Source organism: Diabrotica virgifera, chromosome 3 (genome assembly GCF_917563875.1).
Source record: "Diabrotica virgifera virgifera chromosome 3, PGI_DIABVI_V3a".
In the NCBI taxonomy this organism is placed as follows: Eukaryota; Metazoa; Arthropoda; class Insecta; order Coleoptera; family Chrysomelidae; genus Diabrotica; species Diabrotica virgifera.
This window is the reverse complement of record NC_065445.1, coordinates 47203585-47228648: the sequence shown is the minus strand read 5'-3', so window position 1 is coordinate 47228648 and position 25064 is coordinate 47203585. Positions and strand designations below refer to the sequence as shown.

The 25064-nt window shown below is 32.6% G+C and overlaps 1 protein-coding gene across 1 annotated transcript in view; it reads right to left on the bottom strand.

Annotated features, from left to right (window-relative positions):
* The window catches only part of LOC114325811 (probable maltase), a 53154-nt gene that overhangs the window by 23179 nt on the left and 4911 nt on the right, over window positions 1-25064 (bottom strand). Inside the window, exons 2-3 of the mRNA XM_028273935.2 lie at window positions 12937-13268; window positions 4730-4855 (exon numbers count right to left, since the gene is read on the bottom strand). Coding sequence (XP_028129736.1) covers window positions 4730-4855; window positions 12937-13268 — 458 coding nt within the window. The remainder of the gene's footprint in view (window positions 1-4729; window positions 4856-12936; window positions 13269-25064) is intronic.

Here is a 25064-nt window from a genome sequence, read left to right as displayed (position 1 = left end):
TGGTACCCATAGCATTTCTAAAACCAAATTGGGTATCTTCGAGATCTTCTTTCTTCGCATTTGCGTCTATTTCTGTTGTGAAGTATTCTTAGGAAAATCTTAAGAGTGTGGCTTATTAGGCTAATTAATCGATATTCTGAGCATTTTCTCGCATTGTGTTTTTTAGGTATTGCGACAAAGATGGATTTGATCCAATCTGTGGGAATCACTCCGGTGTTATATATTAAATTAAAAAGTCTTACTACTACTTTTATGTTATCATCCTCTATAAGTTTCAGCAACTCAGTTGGTGTATCATCTGGACCACAAGATTTTCTAATTTTAGCACTATTTATAGCATGTTCTTCTTCGCATTTTATAATTTCTGAGCCGGCAGTACAGTTTTGGTAGAATTCGGCAATATTATTCCTGTCATCTTCAAACAACTCTGATATATACAGTTGCCATTCTCTTCTTATTTCGTGCTCATTTACAATAATTTTGTTATTATTGTCAACGAGCACAGAGGGAACTCGTTTTTTAAATATGTTACTTACTTCTTTTAGTTTTTTGTGCACATTAAATAAGTCGTGTCTAGATATCACATCCTCCATTTCGTCGCACCTTTCTCTCATCCATTTTTCTTTGGCTAATTTGATCTCCTTTTTTATCCTTCTCTGCAAGTGTATATATTCTGCTTCATTAGATTTGATCAGTCGTGTTCCATCAATTTCAAGATGTCGTCTGTCATCCATTTATTTTTCTTGATTAAGTTTTTTCTATAATCATTGTTTGTGGAGATTTCGTTAACTTGATTTTTTAATTCACTCCATAGTTCTTCTGGATCTTCTAGTTGTTCTCCGATGTTTTTTTATTCTATTGTTAAATTCTTTTTTAATGTTATGTTTTATGTTTATATCGTCAAAGTTAAGTACATTGGTTTTTGGGTTTTTGTCGCTGAATTCGTTTTAACCTTAGTTTAATATCTGCTACAAGTGGTTGAGGATCAGATCCAATATCTGCCCCAGGAAATGTAGTGACTTTTTTGACGGCATTTCGGAAACGCTCATTTACAAGTATATAGTATAGTTGATTTCTTGAAGACTCAGGGTTACTGCCATCATCAAATGGGGCTTTCCAAGTGTATAGTTGTTTTTACTAGTAGAATGAATTTCTGGGTCTATGTTAAAGCTATGCAATATTTTATTATGTAACTCGTGTCTATTAATGACGTGGGTCGTAGGTCTGTTTGAAATCTATGAATATGTTGTGGACACTAACATAGTATTCCCACAATTTGTTTAGAAATTGAATCTATCTATCTATGTAACCCATGTTATCCATTTTAGAACGTAGGACTCCCCTTCTTGTCTCCGTTTGTGCCTATCCTGAACTAAGTTCGTCCATCTAGGGCCGGATTGCCTCTTCAAGTTATCAACCCATCTCATCTGTGGTCTTCCTCTACTTCTTTTGTATTCGTATGGTCTCCAGTGTAGTATTTACTTGTTCCACCTGTCGTCCTTGTACCTGATGTTGCCTCCCGCAAATTTCCATTTAGATTCGGCTACTTTTTCTCTTATATCCATCAACTTTGTAATATTTCGAACTCACTGGTTTCGTTTTTTGTCCCTCAAGTGTATTTACAACATATGTTTTTCCATTGATCTCTTAGTCTGGGCTGATTATCGGAGAATAGGCCATTTTTGGGAAAAGTTATTTACCAGCAATTTTATTGCTGGAATCGAATCTGATGATTGTATATATTAATAATATAGGTATGCAAAGTCCGCAGATAGTGTGCTACTTTTTTTATAAACAAAATGGCGCCCAAAAATCGTGTTTTTTCAATTTTTGTTCTATAACTCTAAAGATTTTAACTTTACACCAAAAACACTCAAATAAAAATTCACCGCAATTAAATTCTGCATAGAGACCGTAAATTACGATTTACTTCGACGAAAACTTTCCCCGGAAAAAGAGGGTTTTTCCAACAAAATCTTTAATTTTCAACTAAACTTTTAGATAAGTAATTGTTAATCAATAATTAAATAACTTGGTAATGTTAAAGCCCTTTTTGTATAGATTATAATTCCAGAAGCCGATGGAAATTGAATGAACAGTTTAGCAACAATTGAATTGTTAATTAAAAATTTACGGTCGCCATAATAACGACAATAATTATGATGCATAAGAATAATTATGATTTTTTCATAAAAAGATACTATACCTATCTAACGTACTTTACAAAATTGAAATTAGACTATTTAAGCGGCCTCAGGAAAATTTTAAAATTATAAACAATTTTTTGGCTTATAAACAAATAAAATATCTCGGGAAATATTAAACTAAATTAAATTGTGAAAACGGTATATTCGAAAAACAGCGGCAGGACGCTTCTTTTAAAAGAAAAAAAGTTTAATTACGACGAGTGGTTCCTGAGATATGACCGGTGAAAGTTGACCGGAATTTACGGCAAAGTTATAAACAATGGGATCATAATTTTTAAACCATCACCTTTTTATTTTTGTCCTCTTTCTTCACACCAATTTTCATATCCTTAAAATACTCATAAAATATATTATTATAATAAAAACTATCGATAATACGTGTGAAAATTGCCAAAAATAGCAAAATTCCAATCAAAAATTAGGTTGGAGAAAATGTAACCCTCAAAGTTCAAAATCGGTATACGTTAAAAAAATGCATTTTCTCGGCTTCCCATAGAGCAATTTTCTTCATTCTTTTTTTGTTCCCAAGTAACTCGAGCAGAGCCATCGAACTAATGCATTATTAAATGTCAAACTTGCTTTTGTTTTGTTGTAATAAATTAATTTATTTATTATAACACAAAATTTTAATTTCTTTAAATAAAAATTGTTTAAATAATTATACAGCTTTCAAATGAGAAAATTTATGTTTTTAACTTTAAAAGATACACTTTTAGTAAGTTTATCTAAAAAAAAGCCTACAACTGGAAAAATATGTAGTTTTCTGTTCTCATAAATAAATTAATCTATTATAACAAAACAAAAGCAAGTTTGACATTTAATAATGAGTTAGTTCGATGGCTCTACTCGAGTTATTAGGGAACAAAAAAAGAATGAAGGAAATTGCTGCATGGGAAGCCGAGAAAATGCATTTTTTTAACGTATACCGGTTTTGAACTTTGAGGGTTACATTTTCTCCAACCTAATTTTTGATTGGAATTTAGCTATTTTTGGCAATTTTCACACGTATTATCGATAGTTTTTATTATAATAATATATGTTATGAGTATTTTAAGGATATGAAAATTGGTGTGGAGAAAGAGGACAAAAATAAAAAGGTGATGGTTTGAAAATTATGATCCTGTTGTTTATATCTTTGCCGTAAATTCCGGTCAACTTTCACCGGTTGTATCTCAGGAATCACTCGTCGTAATTAAACGTTTTTCCTTTTAAAAGAAGCGGCCTGCCGCTGTTTTTCGAATACCGTTTTCACAATTTAATTTAGTTTAATATGTCCCGAGATATTCTATTTGTTTATAAGCCAAAAAATTGTTTATAATTTTAAAATATTGCTGAGGCCGCTTAAATAGTCCAATTTCAATTCTGTAAAGTACATTAGATAGGTATAGTGTCTTTTTATGAAAAAATCATAGTTATTCTTATGTATCATAATTATCGTCGTTATTATAGCGACCGTAAATTTTTAATTGAAAATTCAATTGTTGCTAAACTGTTCTTTCAATTTCCATCGGCTTCTGGAATTATAATCTATATGAAAAGGTCCTGTACGCTACCAAGTTATTTAATTATTGATTAACAATTACTTATCTAAAATTTTAGTTGAAAATTAAAGATTTTGTTGGAAAAACCCGCTTTTTCCGGGGAAAGTTTTCGTCGAAGTGAATCGGGAAAGACACGTCTCTATGCAGAATTTAATTGCGGTGAATTTTTATTTGGGTATTTTTGGTGTAAAGTTAAAATTACTAGCCACCAATGATCGGTTATTAGAATATCCCGGTTATAGGAATACTTTTGCTTGGCACCAAGGCTATTCCAATAAGCGGGTTCGACTGCAGTTTAATGAAATTTGAATGACAAAAAGACTGTGCTTTTGCAATGTTGTGTCAGTCAAGTGATGATAGTGATGAAATGTCAGCTGTAAATAATCAAATCGATCCTCCTTCATATTTCAAAAATTTGAAATATGAAGGAGGATCCATTTGATCCTCCGAAATCCTCCGAAAAAAAATCAGAAATTCAAAAATAAACTCAATAAAAAAGGAATTATATAAAAAGCATCAACTCAGATAGCGCAAAATGACAACTTGGCTTCGAACGGACCAATCACAGGGAAGCATCCTTGTAGGCCGTGCAGTAAACATCCATGTAAAACAAAGTCATTTTATTTTCAAAAGCAACGACGTAAACCTCCTGGATGGCATCGCGCTAAACCTCCACCGCGACTTACCTGCTCTGTTATCTTCCATTCACTATAATGTGTTTGTTTTACATAGATATCGACATTGACCGTGACCTCCACCTCCACCTCCACCGCGACCCACTTGTTCTGTTCTTACCCTTAAGGTGTTGCCGAAATTTCTTATTTTTCAGGATGTAGCTCAATTTGCCAAATTTGGAATTTGAATACATATTTAAAAAACCTTAAATGAATAATAGTAAACTAAGAATTCAACAGGTGTCTCACTATAAATAAAATATTTCCAAGTATTGAAGTATAACACTAGTTATATAATTATACATACCCTCATTTCTTTTCGGACTTTCTCGTTAAAGAAATTGAGATCCGGTTGCTGTTTGAAAAATTGATGAAGATAAAATTTATTTCTTTTATCACTCCATTCCCAGACAGAATTTTTGAAGACACTGATCTATGAAACAGGAAAAATACAATTAAATTAAGTAGAAAATAATATCATACAGATTTTTATTTATTTTTATTACTGCAAAACTACACACATAGAGGGTGTAACAAAAATAGGGGTCATAAATGAAATCACATATTTTGGGACTAAAAATAGTTCGACTGAACCTAACTTACCTTAGTACAAATGTGGACATAAAAAAAGTTACAGCCCTTTAAGTTATAAAATAAAAATCGATTTTTTCCAATATATCGAAAACTATTTTAGGTTTCTTATTGAAAACGAACATTTGGCATCTTTATGAAAGGAACATCTTAAAAAAATTATAGTTAAATTTGTGCCCCCAAAAAATATTATGGGGGCTTTGTTCCCTTAAACCCCCCTACTTTTGTGTACATTCCAATTAAATTATCATTGTGGCACCATTAGTTAAACACAATAGTCTAGTAAAATAAAATTACACTACATGTAAATCAAAATGTAAATTCGTACAGGTTGAAACAAATTTTATATCAAAGTTTAGGTGGGTACAAAAGATATTTTCAAGAAAGTATCCAAATCATACAAGGGGATCATTGTTTAAATAATTAAAAAGGGGTCATTTTTGCAAAAAAATTATTTTTTTAGCTGCTGAGGTCATTAAATTACTAATGAAGGTCTATGGGATTTTTTTCTGCAAAGTTGAAGGGTAAATCTTTCTCAAAAGTCTTACTAAATTAAATTTGACCCCCTATTTATTTAAATAATTGTACATAATACTTTAAAAACAAATTTTCAAAAAAATTATTTTTAGCGTTTTAAATAAGCACTATAAAATATGTTATTTTACAGACTAAGTTGCACTATGTTATCAGTATTAAGCAAAAAAAAATTGGTCCAAAAATATTTAATATTTTTTGAGATATTGAATTTGTTTATTAAATGTTACTCTATTTTCTATTGCAAAAACGCGGTTGTTGCCAAAGAAATATTCACCTGTATTAAATCCTATTATTTTTATTTTTATGTATATTTTTGATAAATGTATTAATAAATTCAAATTTCAATTAAACTTCCCCCTAAAATGGTATTTGAAAATTATTCAAATTTGTTTATAATTTGTTTTTTTAATAACGTCGCGGGGATTAAATATTTTGAAATGCTGTTTCGATAATTGGGTTCCTAGGAATTTTTCACTAATTAACAAATTTTTTTGTCTTTTTTCCTCTTCTTTTTTTTTTCTTGCAGTTATATTATTACGGGCCCTTTTAGGGTTAAGTTTCATTAAGAATGTCGAATCTCTAAGTTGTAGATTCTAGACATGAAAATATTAAGATTGGTCTAAAATCACTTAAATAAAATGTGGCTACTTACTGAGTTACAGGGTATTTTATTTAAAAATTTAAAAATTATTTTTACCAATTACTTTCAAACTATTTGACGTATCCTTATCATACTTGGCAGAAAGTGTATGTACTATACAGTCTAATAAATTGTGATAAATAAAAGTTTCTAGCTACTACCAGAGGCGTACGACAGGGGATAGTTTATGGTTGACCCTTCCCAAATTCTACGCCACTGAGGGAATTACTATTTTAGCGAAATTTTTTCGATTCTCCAATACTTTCTATGTAAATAATATACTCTTTACTGGTAACGATTAAGTCATTAGTTTTCGAGATATTGGACGTTAAAAATGAAACGGCATAGTTATTTTGATTCATTCATTCATTCATTTTAAACTTCCAATATCTCTCAAACTGATGGCTTTATCAATACCACTAAAGTTACTTACATACAAAGTATTGGAGGATCGAAAAATTTCGCTAAAATAGTAATTCACCCAGTGGCGTAGAATTTGGGAAGAGTCAATCATTCACTATCCCCGGTCGTACGCCTCTGGCACTAGCTAGAAACGTTTATTAATCACAATTTAGTAGCGTGTGTAATAGCCACACTTTCTGCCAAGTATCATAAGGATACGTCAAATAGTTTTAAAGTACTTGGTAACAATAATTTTTAAATTTTTAAATAAAACACCCTGTAACTCAGTAAGTAGCCACATTTTATTTAAGAGATTTTAGTTAAATCTTAATATTTTTAGGTTTAGAATCTACAACTCAGATTAATTATTTATATGGGAAATAAGCCACAATTAAAATGAAAAAAATAATTTTATTAACGTTTCGACGCCCAAATCGGGTGCCGTTGTCAAAATACAAAATATTACTAAAATAAACTAAAGTGTTGTTGCTAAGCAAAAAAATTCTTCTCAAAACGTTAATAAAATTATTTTTTTCATTTTAATTGTGGCTTATTTCCCATATAAATAATTAATCATAAAAATGCCACAAGGAAATAGCTTCAGAACAACACTACAACTCAGAGATTCGATATTCTTAATAAAATTTAACCCTAAAAGGGCCCGTAGTAATGTAACTCCAAGAAAAAAAAAAAAGAAGAAGAAAAAACGACAAAAAAATTTTGTTAATTAGTAAAAAATTCCCAGGAACTTAATTATCGAAACGACATTTCAAAATACTTAATCCCCGCGACGTTATTAAAAAAACAAATTATAAACAAATTTGAATAATTTTCAAATGCCATTTTAGGGGGGAGTTTAATTGAAATTTGAATTAATCAATACATTTATCGAATATATACATAAAAATAAAAATAATGACATCTTAAGCAGGTGAATATCTCTTTGGCAACAACCGCGTTTTTGCAATAGAAAATAGAGTAACATTTAATAAACAAATTCAATATCTCAAAAAATATTAAATATTTTTGGACCAATTTTTTTTTGCTTAATACTGATAACATAGTGCAACTTAGTCTGTAAAATAAGATATTTTATAGTGCTTATTTAAAACGCTAAAAATAATTTTTTTGAAAATTTGTTTTTAAAGTTTTATGTACAATTATTTAAATAAATAGGGGGTCAAATTTAATTTAGTAAGACTTATGAGAAAGATTTACCCTTCAACTTGGCAGAAAAAAATCCCATAGACCTTCATTAATAAGTGAATTACCTCAGAAGTTAAAAAAGTAAATTTTTGCAAAAATGACCCCTTTTTAATTTTTTAAACAATGATCCCCTTGTATGATTTGGATACTTTCTTGAAAATATCTTTTGTACCCACCTAAACTTTGATATAAAATTTGTTTTAACCTGTACGAATTGACATTTTGACTTTTTTTATTTTATTAGGCTACAATGTCTTTAAAACTTTTTTGCCTCCTAGTACTTCTTCGAAAAGCTAGTTTTTATCGAGATATTTTGAATATTTTTCAAATCCACCACATATGTATAATGTTAGTAGAGACCTGGTAATAATATGAAAATTTATTTATAAATTACAGTTTGAGGTACCTATATTTTGAAACATTTAAAAAGAAGCCACATCTCGATCAAAGGCGCCGTATCGGAAAAATACTCAAAGGCAAAAAAGATTTAAAAACACTGTGTTTAACAAACTAATGGTACCGCAATAATAGTTTAATTGGGACGTACACCAACATTTGGGGGGTTTAAAAGGCACAAAACCCCCATAAAATTTTTATGTAAACATATTAAAAAAGAAATCGCACCTCGATTAAAACTCTTTTATCGAAAAAATACTAAGAGGCAAAAAACTTTTAAAAACGTTGCGTTTGTCTAATGGTACCAGAACAATAATTTAATTGGAAGGTACCTAAAAGTTTTTTTTTGGGGGGGGGGGGGGGGTTAAGGGAACAAAACCCCCATAAAATTTTTATGAGGTGCAGAAATTTTACTATAATTTCTTTTTAAGATACACCTGCCACAAGTAAGAATGCCACATGTCCATTTTAATTAAAAAATCTCTAATAGTTTTCGAAATATCGGAAAAAATAGATTTTCATTTTGTAACTTCAAAGGTCTGTAAATTTTTTTGTGTGCGTCTTTGTACTAAGGTAAGTTAGGTTAAATAGAACTATTTTTAGTCCCAGAAAATTTGATTTAATTTATGACTTGTATTTTTGTTACACCCTGTATACAGGGTGTCCCAGACTAAATTAGCCACGCTATATCTCTTAAACGAATAGAGATTTTCGAATGGGACAAAAAGTGGTCTATTCTACTTGTAATACACTTAAATACGGCGAAGAAAAATATCATCCCCTAAATATTCATCCCTTAGTTACAACCCCTAACTTTAATTTTTTAATAGCACCCTGTATATTTTTTATAGCTTTGGATTTGTAGCTATTGTCTATTCAACACATTTTTTGAAAATAAAATCGGTTCGTAAATAACCAAGAAAATATCAGTTTAATTTTGTTAATTTTGTTCCCAAGACTAATTTATCCAGGCTATATTGCTTAAGCGAATAGAGATTTTAGAATGGGACAAAAACTGATCTATTACATTTGTAATACACTTTAATATGGCGTAGAAAAAATATTATCCCCTAAATATTCATCCCTTAGTTACAACCCGTAACTTTTTTTTTAAATAGCACTCTGTAAATTAGGGATGAATATTTAGGGGATGAATTTTTTCTACGCCATATGAACGTGTATTGCAAATGGAATAGATCAGTTTTTGTCCCATTCGAAAATCTCTATTCGTTTAAAAGAAATATAGCCTGGATAAATTAGTCTGGGACACACAATTAACAAAAATTAACTGCTAGTTTCTTGGTTATTTACGAACCGATTTTATTTTCAAAAAATGTGTTGAATAGACGATAAAAGACCATATCCAAAACTATAAAAAGATATACAGGATGCTATTAAAAAAATTAAAGTTAGGGGTTGTAACTAACGGATGAATATTTAGGGGATGATTTTTTTGTACGCCATATTAAAGTGTATTACAAGTAGGATATACCACTTTTTGTCTTCTTCTTCTTGACTGGCTTTACAACTCGGGGTGAGTCTTCGCCTTATCCACTATGGCCCTCCATCGTCTGCGATCTTGCGCTTCGATTTGCCATTGTTGTACCCCAATCCTAGATAGATCGGTTTCAACATCATCCTTCCATCTTTTTCTGGGACGGCCCACTGATCTTCTACCGTCTGGTCTCTCGAAGAACACTGTCTTTAGCACTCTGTCTTCCTCTGATCTTACTACATGACCTGCCCATCTTATCCGATTAGATTTTATATGTCTGACAATGTTTTCAGTACCATATAGAGTCACCAATTCAGCATTGCGGCGCCTTCTCCACTCTCCTGTCAATTCATCTCTTTGAGGACCAAATATCGTTCTGAGGACTTTCCTTTCAAATATCAGCAATTTATTTATTTCTCGCTGATGTAGAGTCCATGTTTCACTCCCATATGTAACAACTGGGCGAATAATTGACATGTACAGTCTTAATTTAGATTGTCTTTTCAGCAGCTTAGATCTTAATAATGATCTGAGACCTCTTTTTATATGTGATTGTCCTCTGTGATTACTGCTCCCAGATATTTAAACTCTTTTACTACTTCAAAGTTGTGGTCATTAATAGTTACGTTCTGCCTAACTCTTGGTCTTGGATTTTTGGTCAGCAGCATATATTTCTTCTGTGTTACCTGTTCCCTCCTCGAGCTGTGCAAACACCTCTCTTACGTCTCTTGTAGAATGAGCGACTGCCAACCACTTTTTGTGCCATTCGAAAATCTCTATTAGTTTAAGAGATATAGCGTGGCTAAATTAGTCTGGGACACCCTGTACAGTTTGTCAAATCTAGGAAGAAGTTTGAAAATCTTACAATCGCCATAACGCCACATGGCGATTGGAACATTTTCAAACTTGTTTCTTGGTTTGACAAACTATACAGAGTGTCACAAGCTATTCTTTTTCACGTGTATGTGGTCGATGGAAGATCATCCTCATCATAAGTGGCTCGACAATCCGTTGTGGATCTTGGCCTGCTCCCAAAGAAGGCGCCACTCCTGTCGATTCCTGGCAACTTCCCCTTAATCTTCTGACCCCTAGAATTTTTAGGTCTTCTTCCACATCATCAATCCATCTTCTTCATGGTCGTCCTATATTTCTTGTTCGATGCAAGATAGTCCAAATTAAAATCCTGCTTGCTGTTCCAGCTCAAGTGGTTCATATTCGTTTTCGATTAGGGTTTTCATAGCTTTTCCGTACAATCTCCTGAGAGTGATGCTAACTGAGATGCAGTGGTAGTTCTGGCAGTCTGCCTTATCCCCTTTTTTATGGCGTAATCCATCCTGCTTTCCAACTTTCTTTATAACTGTTCTTTTAAAAATTCTTTGATGATTGCGATATTGGCTAAAATGGTATCAAGCCATCAAAACGACTCCCGTTTTGTTTCTGTTGTTCGTGTTCATCACTCAATAATATGCTTTTATTTGTTCGTAGACCAGGACTAATTGGTAAAAAAAACGTGTATTTTTGAATGTGCGAGGTGGCATTCGGATTTTTGCAGATAAAGTTAGGTGCCACCTTCAGTAATAAAAATTGACTCAAGCTCCTTCTCAAATATGCCCGGAACATCAATAAAAAAATTAAAATATTTAAAAATTTCGAAAAACATCGATTTTTTTCTGCTTTCTTTGCTTATAACTTTAAAACTGTTCGTTTTGAAACAAAGTCGTAAAGAAATAAAATAAAGATAATCGAATTTTGTATGATATACGACTGGTTAAAAATCTCTTAAGGTATTACCTTTTCTGCAATATAGCAATAAATACAAAATAAGGGGGCAATATACGCCTGCTGTTGGCTAATTTTTTTACATATAAACACATAATACATTTTACATATAATACACTTTACATAATTAAAATTGGATTATTTAAGGGGCCTCAGCAATGTTTTACAATTATAAACAACTTTTTGGCTTGTAAACAAATAGCTTTGTTTAATATTAAAAAAATTAATTTTTAGCAATGCAAATAATTAAAACCGGTATAATTTGACGTAAACTTTCAAATGCTGCCAGCAGAATTGCTATTTTATTTTTCAATCAAAAGTTATTTTCGTTCAAAAATTGCAATTTTTCGATTTTTTGAATGTTCCACCGCGTTTATCTCGAAAACTATGCATCCTACGAAAAAACTGGTAAGAACATTTTTTGCTTAGAATTACCGAAAAAATACAAAAAAATATTTTATTTTGCGAAACATCGATGTTATGTAATTCCTCAAGTTCTTTGTTTATAACAATTTTATCGACATCCGGATCAACAGTTACCCAAAAAATTCGTGTTCTACGGGTCAAAATACATAAAAAAACTTGGGTAAGTCCATCTAAATAAAGGAGCCCGCAGCACCCCCTCCTGGACACAGCACTAATTTGTTTATAAGCCAAAAAATTGTGTATAACTTTAAAACATTGCTGAGGCTGCTTAAATAATCCGATTTCAATTCTGTAAAGTGCATTAGATAGATGGAGTGCTTATTTATATGTAACAAAATTGACAAATCTTTGTATGTTTTAGATTTTGGTGTGCAAGATTTTAAAAAATTTTAATTTTTTAAAAAAGTTTAGATTGCAAAATTATTATGCAAAATATAGTGTGTCAATTTTAATGAAATTTCTTGGACGGTTTTAGCACATTACAAAAATTTTCTAAGCGAATTAGGAAGGTTCCAAGTGTAACATAAGCGATGGAAAAACATTGAATAAAGACAGGCTTGTTTTGCCCCGTTATTTTATATTTATTGCTATTTTTCAGCAAGGGTGTTAAATTAAAACATTTTAGCCCACCATATCTGATATAAAATTTAATTATCTTTGTTTTATTCCCTTACGACTGTTTTCCAAAATGAATCAATTTAAAGTTATAAGCAAAGAAAATAGAAAAAAAAAACGAAATTTTTTGAAATTTTTAAATATTTTATTTTTTTTATTAATGTTCCGGGCATATTTAAGAAAGAGCATAAGTAAATTATTATTAACGAGGTTATCACCTTGTATCCGCAAAAATCCGATTTCCATCTCTCACATCCACCTAAAAACAGATCATTCCTGGTCTATCGTCGGTAGTTTCGCCCTTCTTCCCAAAGCTTCATATGTAGCTCTCTTTAGCTCCCATCATAATGTTTTTAATGAATCAAATCTTGTATTATATGTAGGCAAAATAAAATAAAAAAAACAAAGAAGAAAAATTAATATTTACCCAATTATTTGGAAGGTCTGTCTTAGATCCATCCTTGCTATCTATCCAAAGAAAATAGTCCTCATACCCTTCTTCGCCGTTTTCAGATTTTTTGAACCATTCGTGCTGATCGCTGGTGTGATTTGGTACATAATCTAAAACAACCCTTAATCCTCGAGAATGTGCTCCTTCTACAAGCCTAACGAAAGTTTTTAAGTCGCCAAATAATGGATTAATATCCCTAAAATCGCTGATGTCGTATCCTTCATCGATCAGTGGCGATTTATAGATCGGTGATAGCCATATTCCCGTGATTCCAAGATCTGCTAAATAGTCTAGTTTTTGAATAATTCCTAAAAACACAAAATGTTATGATATTAACTGGAACAACTGCGTTGGTAAGGAACTTTTGTAAAGCCGTCAAAACTGTGTACATCTACATATGTGTACCGGGTGTCCCAATAAGGATGGCTCTCGGCCATATCTCAGGAACCGTTTATAGTAGAGCTTTGAAATAAAAAAATTTATAACAAAAGTTGCCTCAGGAAAAGCCTGGAAATTATTTTCATAATTGTGGGACCACCGCTAGAGGGCGTAATTGAATATCAGAAATTAAAAAATCTAAATTTTACAAAATTTTCCTAATGAAGGGGCACTGGAAATCCGATCGTCGTATTCTTCATAAAATTCTACGCATATTTCATTTGACAAGTTTAGGTCTACCTTTGGAAATAAGAGGTGGGGGTGAGTGGAAACCTTGTTATGAAAAACTGGCTGTGAGTCCGGTTCTGCTTAATAAAATTTTGCAAACTTGGTCTTGTTGAAGACAGATATTTTTCGTCAATGTAAAAGTTATGATTTCGAACGAACTTACTGAGTAATATGCCAGCTAGAAGGCGTTATTTAATTTTTTGCTGAAATCTAGTGTTCCTTGGAAAATATTAAATACAAACATGCATTTTTAATACCATATTACAAAATTAGACAAAATTATCAACAGAATAGCGAAAACCGCATGTTAATACCTTTTTTCTATCTCGAGATATCTTACAAAACGTGTAAATTTAAAAACATAACTGTTACTGTCACCGGTAAACGAAATTCATTAAAAGTAGTGTGCTATGGAAACAACAAAGAAACATTTTCCAGCTGTCAACGTATATTAGGTCTTTTCAACGCTTCTCATTTGTTTCGAGCCTCGTTCATATCTCGTATATTAATATTATACACGGATTATACGGCATATGACAGAGGCTCGAAACAAATGAGAAGCGTTGAAAAGCCCTATTACAAAGAAATAAAAACAACTATTTAGTGATGATATAAACGTTCAAATTTTTGCCCATCATTTCCGTTGCAAAAATTTACTCTTTCAAGAGTAGATTGAACAGCAGTCTCAATTTCTGCTCTCGATATGCTTTGAATGGCGTTTAGTATTCTCTGGATAATGTATTCTAGAGTAGTGTATGATGGGCAACAATTTGAATATTTAGGTCGTCACTAAGTAGTTCTTTTTGTTCTGTGTTATATTTAATTTTAATAGTATTGTTTCTCTTTATATTGTTGTTTTAATTAATTATATTGTTATACGTTGACATCTGGAAGATGTTATTTTGTTTTTTTCCAAAGCACACTACTTTTCATTAACTTAGTTTACAGGTGATAGTAACAGTTATGTATATAATTTACACGTTTCTCGAGATATCTTGAGATAGAAAAAAGGTATCGACATGCGGTTTTCGCTATTCTATTTCTAATTTAATCTAATTTTATAAAGTATGATTAAATATGCATATTTGTATTTAATATTTTCCAAAGAAAACTAGATTTCTGAAAAAAATTAAATAACGCCTCCCAGCTGGCTTATTACTTATTAGGATGGTTCAAAATTATCACGCTTACGTTGAAGAAAAAGATCTGTCTTCAACAAGACCCAGTTTTCAAAAATTGATTTAGCAGAACCGGACTTACAGCCATTTTTTCATAGCAAGGTTCCCACTCACCCCCACCTCTTATTTGCAAAGGTAGAGTTAAACTTGTTAAATCAAATATGCGCAGAATTTGATGAAGAATACAATAATCGGATTTCCAGTGCCCCTTCATTAGGAAAATTTTGTAAAATTTAGATTTTTTTATTTTTGATATTCAATTACGCCCTCTAGCGGTGGACCCACAATTATGAAAATAATTTCCAGGCTTTTCCTGAGGCAACTTTTGTTATAAAATTTTTTATTTCAAAGCTCTACTATAAACCGTTCCTGAGATATGGCCGAGAGCCATTCTTATTGGGACACCCGGTACAACAAAGAAAGATTTCGACAGCGAGACCCACTAGCAACGACTCTTCTTAATCTGGTGCCGCAAACAATAATAATTACAAAAAGACAATAATATGCAGGAAACCATTTTTAATAAAAAAGTATGAAAAAAATATTTATCTACTCTATGTCATATTATGTATAAGTTTTTAGTTTGTGAAAACTGTCATTATAGATAGCAGTGCGTGAAGGGTTTAAAGTGTGCGTGAAGTAACAATGTATTTTAAATGGGATTTACTTTTTCGCACTGTTTTAACCTTAACGTTGTCATGGTGACAATCCTTAACTTTCGCGTTGTCATGGTGATGACAATATGAGCAATGAATTACAACAAAATGTTGACAGTTTTGTGGTTTGAAAGTAGTTAAAATTTTTAAATGTCAAAGTTCTAAAAATTGTAGAATATAAATGAATTCCAGTGACGAAGATTTACAGTTTTTTTTATTTGTTTATCGTAGATAAAATATTGTATGAAACTGTGCGTGAAGTACTTTTTGCGAACTTACGCGATATATAGCACTCTCTCCGTTGTCGCTCGTGCTCTAAAAATTTCGTGCGTTCGCAAAAAGCATACTTCACGAACCGTTTCATAAATAACTATTTTTTCTACAACGGTGTAAAAAATACAATTTTTAGCACTCCATACGAGCGTTAAAAATGCTACTTTAAGGCACTAGTGCTTTAAAATTTTTAAGGCACTGAAGTTCGTATTGACTGTATAGGCAATTTTGATGTAATGTCAAAAAAATATAAAAATGGAATGTCAGTCAAGTTCAAGTAAAAATTTTTGTAGATATTTTCCTGTAATTACGTTTGTAGAAAAAATATTGTATGATATGCGTATTAAAAAGTACATTTTTAAGGCACTCATGTGAATTGCAGAACTCGCTATCGCTCATTCTGCAAACTTTCACATGCATGCCTTAAACGTGTACTTTTAACACTTATATCATAAATAACTATTAAGAAACGCTTTTCTTTAGTTACGAGTGACTAAAATTAAACATATGATAAAACAAGTTGAAAATGCGAGTATTATCATAACGAAAACTTTGTTTATATACGTATTTAAATTCAAAATATGGAAAATTGCTATTACGAAAAGTTGTTTAGAATTAAAAATTATGTTTTAATGTGCAAATGTATCATTCTAATTTAAATGTTGTGAACTACACTGCGCGTCATAAAAAACGGGCACCCAAAAAAATGGGCCATTTTTCATGTCTCATATCTCGTAAACCTGTGGTCTGATTTAAATAATTTTTTCAATATCTTATAGCTTTATTCTTAAACGATATCGCTGTAATAATGTTGTTGCTAAACAGGTAAATTTTCATTGTATACCGGGTGTACGAATCAAACTGTGTTTTTTCTTCAAAGTTTGCAACACCCTGTGGAATATTCTAGTATTTATAAAATACCTACTGAAATTAAAACCCCACAATAGCCTCAGGTTTTCTTAACATTCTGTTTTTTTTTATTCATTCGCTTATGTTGGATAGTACAAAAGTTATTAGGTACTTTAATAACTAGACATGGTCTTTATCAGTACAGGGTGTTTCTAAATGCTACAACCAGTGCGACAAACTTTAAGGGGTAAAATTCTGCATTAAAAAATAATGACAGTTTGCTCTACAATCGTATGCCCGCAAATGCTTCGTCGAGATACGGGATGTTGAATTTTTTCTAACAAACTGACGATTTATTTATTGCTTAAAAATTGGTTGAGATATGCAAATGAAATTTGGTGGGTTTCATGAAGTAGTTATTGCACATTTTTTGACATACAATTAAAAATTTTATATTCACCACTGGCGTGCATACGGGTAATACGATCGATCTTATAACCCGTATGCGCGCCAATGGTGAATATAAAATTCTTAATTGCATGTCAAAATTGCATAACTATTTCTAAAAATTCACCAAATTTCATTTGCATATCTCAACCGGTTTCAATGCAATAAATAAATCGTCGGTTTGTAAGAAAAAATTCAACATCCTGGATCTTGGAAGCGAAGGATCTATATATTTATATAAAGGACATATGTTTGTAAAGCAAATGGTCATTATTTTTTCATGCAGAATTACCCCTTAAAGTTTGTAGCACTTATTTAGAAACAACCTGTACTGATGAAGAACATGGTTTGTTGTTAAAATACCTAACTTTTGTATTATCCAATATAAGCGAATGTATCAAAAAACAGAATGTTAAGAAAACCTGAGGCTATTGTAGGGTTTTAATTTCAGTATTTTATAAATGCTATAATATGCTACAGGGTGTTGCAAACTTTGACGAAAAAACACAGTTTGATTCGTACACCCGTTATACACTCAAAATTTACGTGTTTAGCAACAATATTATTACAGCGATATTGTTAAAGAATAAAGCTATAAGATGTTGAAAAATTGCTTAAATCGGACGACAGGTTTAGGAGATACTGGACATCAAACATAACCCATTTTTGGGGTGCCCGTTTTCTATGACGCGCAGTATATAAAGATAATTTACTCGAAATTAATATTTTTTAAAAGAGAAGAGAAAATTATATAAAAAGTGGCAAGAAACCAGATCCGACACAGATCTTCAAAACTATATGGTGGCGAAAAAGAAAGCGAAAGTAGCAGTAGCAAAAGCCAAAGCAGAAGCGTATTCAAACCTATATGATCAACTTGATACCAGGGAAGGCGAAACGAAGATATATAAAATAGCCAAACAGAGAGCAAGGAAAGCAAAAGATTTTAATCAGATTAGATGTATCCGAGATGAAAATAATAAAATACTAGTTCACGAAAGGGAAGTCAAAAAGAGATGGAGAAAGTACTTTGACAGCTTATTAAATGAAGAATTTGACAGACAGCCTGTAGAGTCAACGGAGACAGTAGCAGCAATGGTCACCAAAATAACCAACGAGGAAGTGGCTCAAGCGCTTCAAAAAATAAAGAAAGGAAAAGCGGTAGGACCAGATGATATTCCTGGGGAAGTATGGAGAGCATTGGGAGAGACAGGAACAAGGTGGCTAGCAGGTCTATTTAATAGAATTATGGAAGTCGGACAAATGCCAGACGAATGGAGAAGCAGTATACTGGTACCTGTTTACAAAAACAAGGGAGATATACAACAATGTACAAACTACAGGGCTATAAAACTGCTTAGCCACACCATGAAAATATGGGAAAGAGTAATTGACAGACGGATACGTGAAGAGACCAAAATATCCGAGAATCAATTTGGCTTTATGCAGGGTAGATCAACAACAGATGCAATTTTCATTATAAGGCAGTTGATGGAAAAATACAGGAGTAAAGAAACAAACGCTCATATGGTATTCATTGATCTTGAGAAAGCATATGATAGAGTCCCTCGAGAGATTCTGTGGTGGGCACTCAATAAGAAAGGAGTCCCTGGTGAATATGTAAAGATTGTGAGGGATATGTATGAGGGAGTAACGACTAGTGTTAGGACAGGTGTGGGAGAGACTGATAAATTTCATGTGAAAGTAGGATTGCACCAAGGCTCTGTGCTTAGTCCGTATTTATTCTCATTAGTTTTGGACCAGATAACAGCGAAACTACAGGGTAACATTCCATGGTGCTTAATGTATGCTGATGATGTCGTGTTAGTAGGAAATAGTGAAAGAGACTTAGAACAAAAACTGGAACAGTGGAGACAAGCTCTGGAGGAAAAAGGTTTAAAACTTAGTAGGACAAAAACAGAGTATTTGGAATGTTCATTTAAAGATGGAGCTACTACAAATAAAATGGTATCTTTGGATGGTGAAATGATTGTGAAAAGCAATAGTTTTAAGTACCTAGGATCGGTATTACAGAGTAATGGAGAAATAGATGGAGATGCATGCAGTAGAATTAGGGCTGGATGGATGAAGTGGAAAGAAGCGAGTGGTGTGTTGTGTGACAGAAAAATTCCAATGAAGCTGAAGGGAAAATTCTATAAAACAGCCATAAGACCGGCTATGATGTACGGAACTGAATGTTGGGCAGTGAAAAAGAAAGAGGAACAACGAATGCATGTGGCGGAAATGAGAATGCTTAGATGGATGAGTGGAGTGACAAAGAAGGATAAAATTAGAAATGAGTATATTAGGGGAAGTCTAGGTGTGGCACCAATTGATGCCAAAATGAGAGAGCATAGGTTAAGATGGTTCGGTCATGTTCAACGTCGAGACGTTAATCACCCAATACGAAGAATAGCTGAAGTGCAGATTCCTGGAAGGAGTAGGAGAGGAAGACCAAAGAAGACCTGGGGGGAGGCGATAAGGCAGGACATGTTGGTAAAGGGGATTAACATTGATATGACCCAAGACAGAATTGTGTGGAGAAATGCAATTAGGGAAGCCGACCCCGCATAGGGATAAGGCAAAGAGAATGATGATGATGATGATAATATTTTTTATATACCTCGTATAAAAATAATAAAATTTGATTCATGATGGTTGCATCATAAATCTTAGACCAAGAAGAGCTTTTTATGAGGAATAACTTTTCTTCGTCAAATTAAAAATACAAGAATTATAAATGAAAATGATGTTGGTACCTATCCATAATTTGAGAAAATTCGTCAAATATTTTTTTTCCATTAGAAGGGTGTAATTTTATATATCAGAACATAATTTTTTATTCCAAACAACATTTTATGTAACAATTTTCAAATATTGTGAAATACATAATACATATATATGTAATAATATATAATACATAATATATAAAGATAGGTACTTTTTAATGATGAACTGTAGTTTTTTTTCCTGGAAGCCGTCTGTTGTGAACCGGTTGTACTGCAGCCACTTGGCTTATTGTACATCTTCCATTCGTTTATGAAACCCATTCCAGAATTCTGGAACCCTGTACCAGCTTGTATAGGTCTAGTGGGTGGGTGCCATATAAATTTGGAGTCATTTCGATGTCTCCGAAAAGTGTTTGCCGCCTCCAATCCAATGCCTCACAGTCATGCAAAATATGGTTGACTGTTTCAGTTTCTCTGTTACAGAGTCTGCAGCTCAAGTCTCCATGAAACAGCCCCATTGTATGCAGGTGACCCTTAACTGGCGCATGTCCAGTGAGGAAACCTGTTATGACTCTGAGCTGATTCCTGCTTGTTTTCAGCAGTAACTCAGCTCTACTAGCACATGTCCGTCCGATATACATCTTGCCATGTGTTTGACCGGGTACACTCTCCCAGTGTGAGTTGTGTTGGCTTCGGATCCAGGCTTTTTTTCGTTCACGGACGGTGCTTTTTGGCACTCCCACGGCCGGCTCTGGACCCAGGTATTTTGTAGCTGATGCTCTCTTGGCAAGTGCATCAGCTCTTTCATTGCCGTATATGTCCCGATGACCTGGAACCCATACCAGTATAACACTGTTATGTTGTGCCAGTCTATCAAGTTCTTGTCGACATTCCCACACCAGCCTAGAGTTCACCTTAGGGCTTATAAGAGCCCCAATGGCTGCTTGGCTATCTGTGCATATATTAACCCGCTGCAGTTCGAATGCCCTCAGGTTGTTTTCTCTTGCACACTGCAAGATTGCAAAGATCTCTGCCTGAAATACGGAGGTACATTCTCCCAGTGGAATAGAAATGTTGAAATTTCCACCACTACAGAATATTCCTGCGCCCGAACCGTCTGCAGTTTTAGACCCGTCCGTATACCAGGTGCAACCCTGCAGTCTGGGTCGAGAGTTTCCTCTGTCCCATTCGTCTCGTGGGCAAATGTCCACCTGAAAAGGTACTTCAGGCATATATCTTGATGTCATGTGGTCAGAAATCATCATCCATTCGGCATCATTAGTTTCATTCGTTATTTTACTATGTCCTGATTTAACTGGTACGTTGCTCAGGTTTTCTCGCAGTCTATAATAGCCCATTCTCGCCTCACCTCTTATTGTTATATGTAAAGGAGGGAGATCCAGTAGTGCCTCCATATCTGCCGTAGGTGTGCCCCTCATAGCCCCCGTGATCCCGAGACAAGCAAGTCTTTGCACCTTGCTTAATTTGATGATGGCACTTTTTTGCTGCACTTTTGGCCACCATAGCACTGATGCATATGTAATTGTGGGTTTTACTACCATGTTATAAGTCCAATATACCATGTCTGGTCTCAAACCCCACATTTTTCCATGAGTACGTCTGGCTACCATTAACGTAGATACCGCTCTCTTCGTTATTCTTTCTATCTGCTGATTCCAAGTAAGTCTTGAGTCTAATATTATCCCGAGATACTTTACTTCACTCACCAAATTTAAATGTACACCATTTAGACTTAGAGGACCCAATTCCTCTGAATTCCTTCTTTTAGTAAATTTCATGATTTTGGACTTTAGAGGACTGATGTTAAGCCCTACATTTGAAGTCCATTCTGTAACTACGGTCAGAGCCTGTTGCATTCGATCTCTGACTGTACCATTAAATTTTCCGTGGGCTTAGATGACTAGGTCATCCGCATAGCCCAGGACGTGATGCCTATCGTTGTCGAGTCTAGCTATTAGGCCATCCATGACCAGATTCCAAAATAGAGGGGATAAGACTCCCCCCTGTGGGCAGCCTCTGGCTACCTGAGCTGACACTGTATCCCCTAGCAACGTAGCATATATCACATGAACTGTAGTACTTATGGAATAGTCTATTTATCATTTAAGGGGAGGCCGTACCTATACTTACTCCTACAAATCTTTTGAAAGTTATTAATACATTATTGCTTTCAAAATATACTCAAATTGTATTTTTATACATTTATGACACATATTTTATATGATAATGAAATTCACTATAAAATGTCATCTATATTTCATTAATAGCTAAATAATTTGAAATTTAGTTTGACATTCACGAAGTGTCAAACTCAAATGTAAATAATAACCGATGCTTTACTTAATAAATTCAGATTAAATAATTATTACTAGCCTACTCGTAACGTATTGATGTTTAGCTTGTTGAAAAGTAGCCTACTTCCTATGATTTCAGCTGACTGACGTTTAGTGCGTTGGTAGGAAATAAACGGATTGTGACGTCACATTTTAAATTTTGAGGTCGATTATCTCGAAGACGGTTCGAAGTATCGAAATACCGTTTTCAGATTTGGATTCAGAAGACAAAACTACATAACAATCCATCGATACATCGGCTCTAAGTATTGCAGGAGCGGCAACGCAATAACACACAGGCTTTTGCGAATTTATAAACGAAAAGTTTTCGTTGAAAATCAACTAAAAAGCAAAAAATAAAAAAAAAAAAAAATGAAAAATCTAACACATTCGTCAAAGAAAAGCGTGGAGCGTCTTCATCGAATAAGCGGTTTTCGCACCACGCTTCTCTTTAACGAATGTGTTAGATTTTTTAATTTTTTTTTATTTTTTGCTTTTTAGTTGATTTTTTTTATAATATGTTTAATTTTAGTCACTCGTAACTAAAGAAAAGCGTTTCTTAAAAATATTTTGTTCACATTTTTTTTTTATTTTTTACTTTTTAGTCTTACACTTTTCAAACATTAAAATATATCGTCATGTTTATTAAAATATGTATAAAACATATGATGTAGAAACATGAAAAGTAGTCGGAATCGGCAAAAAATTTGAAACTTTATTGTTTATTTATGAAGCATAACGTAAACAATTAACGTAAAAAGTGAAATTATGTATAGTTCATAAAATTAGCTACAATCTGTAAAAGTTTCAAGTTTCTTCATTGTAAAAAACAAGAGAATTTAAACATTTTCCGTTAAAATCGTTTTTTTATTTAAACAATTAATAAACAAAAAAATTTTTATCGATTATTCGTGTATTCTTCCCGCGAATGCATATGTCTGCAAATTTTTAGTCATTTGCATTGAAGAAAAGGCAGTCAAATTAACGTCCAAAAATTTGACCCAAACGATTGAACTAAAGAAAAGCGTTTAATTAATTAATACGATAAAACGAATTGTAATGTTAATTGTAGCACAAAACGTCTCTACCGGTGGTTTTTCTAAGAATACGATAAAAACACAAATTTTTTGAATTCGAGTTTTGGTTGAAGTTTTGTTTCGTATCGTATTGAAATTTGACACGAATAAACGCCGATTTATATATAAACAAATATATAAGCGTTCAAAATTTGAAACTCTATTGTTTATTTATGAAGCATAACGTAAACAATTAACGTAAAAAGTAAAATTATGTATAGTTCATATCATTAACTAAAATCCGTAAAAGTTTCAAGATTCTACATTGTAAAAGACAAGAGAATTTAAGCATTTTCCATTAAAATCGTTTTTTATTTAAACAATTAATAAACATAAAATTTTTTTTATTGACTATTCGTGTATTGCTCCTGCGAATGCATATGTCTGCAAATTTTCATTCACTTGCATTGAAGAAAAGTCAGTCAAATTAACATCTAAAGATTTGATGCAAACTATTGAAGTAAAGAAAAGCGTTTAAAAATGACCATCAATGTATAGCATTCGCAGACGAGCTAACACTATTAACGACAATTAAAAAAGAACTAAAACGATTAACGAACAATATAATAAAACAAGCAAAAAAATGGAATTGTAATAAATAAGGAAAATCCAAAATACTTGATAATGGTAAAAACAGATAAAGAGAAAGAAGACAATTTCATCGTTGAAAGTAGGAGAACATACATACATGTTCAAAAGTGTTTTAGAATTTACTTACCTCGGTGTAAAATAAGATGAAAGGAACATGAGAAAGGGGAGATAAAACCAGTAATAGCAAAAGAAGATAAAAATATGAATATTGAGAGCATTAACTAAATTCAGAAATGTCTCAAGAAAAACAAAAATTAGAATCTACAAAACAGTTATCAGAACACATAATATGCATGCGAAACATGGGTGCTTAAAAAAATTAGAAATAGATACAAATAGTTCGTTCCCTGACGGTAAAATATTTCAAAACCTATGTTTTTTAAAGAACCGCTTGGATTGCTAACATGTCAAAGAAAAAAGTGATTGTGCCGATGTGTGCTTTTGTCCTGGGAGTGAGATAAATCCCTTCTCGTAGTACGTTCTTTAACGGTAAAATATTGCAAAACCGCTAAATTTTAAAGAACCGCTTGTATTGACATGAAATTTGGCATACACAATACACATAGCTAATAAGTCAAAGAAAAAAAGTGATATTGTGCCAATGTGTGCTTTTGCCCTGGGGGTGAGTTTCACCTCTTCTCGGGGGTTAAAAAATATATGTCCAAAACAAGTTCAGAATTCGATAAACTGACTAATTTTAAGCAACTTTTATTCTATAGAGTTTTTCACCAAGTCAATACTTTTTGAGTTATTTGCGAGTAAATTTGTTCATTTTTCAACAAAATAACCACGTTTTTAGACGGCTTTTCACAAATAACTCAAAAAGTAAGTACTTTGTGGAAAAAACATTCGTAATAAAAATGTAGTTTATAAAAAAGTGAAAAAAATGGTGCATATAATGAGTCTGTAGACCCAATAGAAGCAAAGTTGTAGCTAATGAAAAGTAGGTTCTTATTCGTCAAATTCCAAATCGAATATTTCATCGAGAAATAACCAAAAAACGGAACACTTTTCGGAGAACACTCATTACAACTTTTTTAAAGTGTTTAAAAAGGGTTTATTTTTGCTTTTTAAAAAAACTTTTAACATTAAAAGTAAGTGAGTTATGCTCAAAATATTGTTGGTACCTCTTATTTTTTGGTAAAAAGAATCGCGAAAAGCGCCCCCTAATTAGCATATCGAATAAAATTAATCGTTAGCGCTTCACAAGTTACTTTGATTATTTATTCTTTATATGATCTGTAAGTCTCAGCGGTTCAAAGTGCTTATTTTTGAAAAGGCTGTAGTT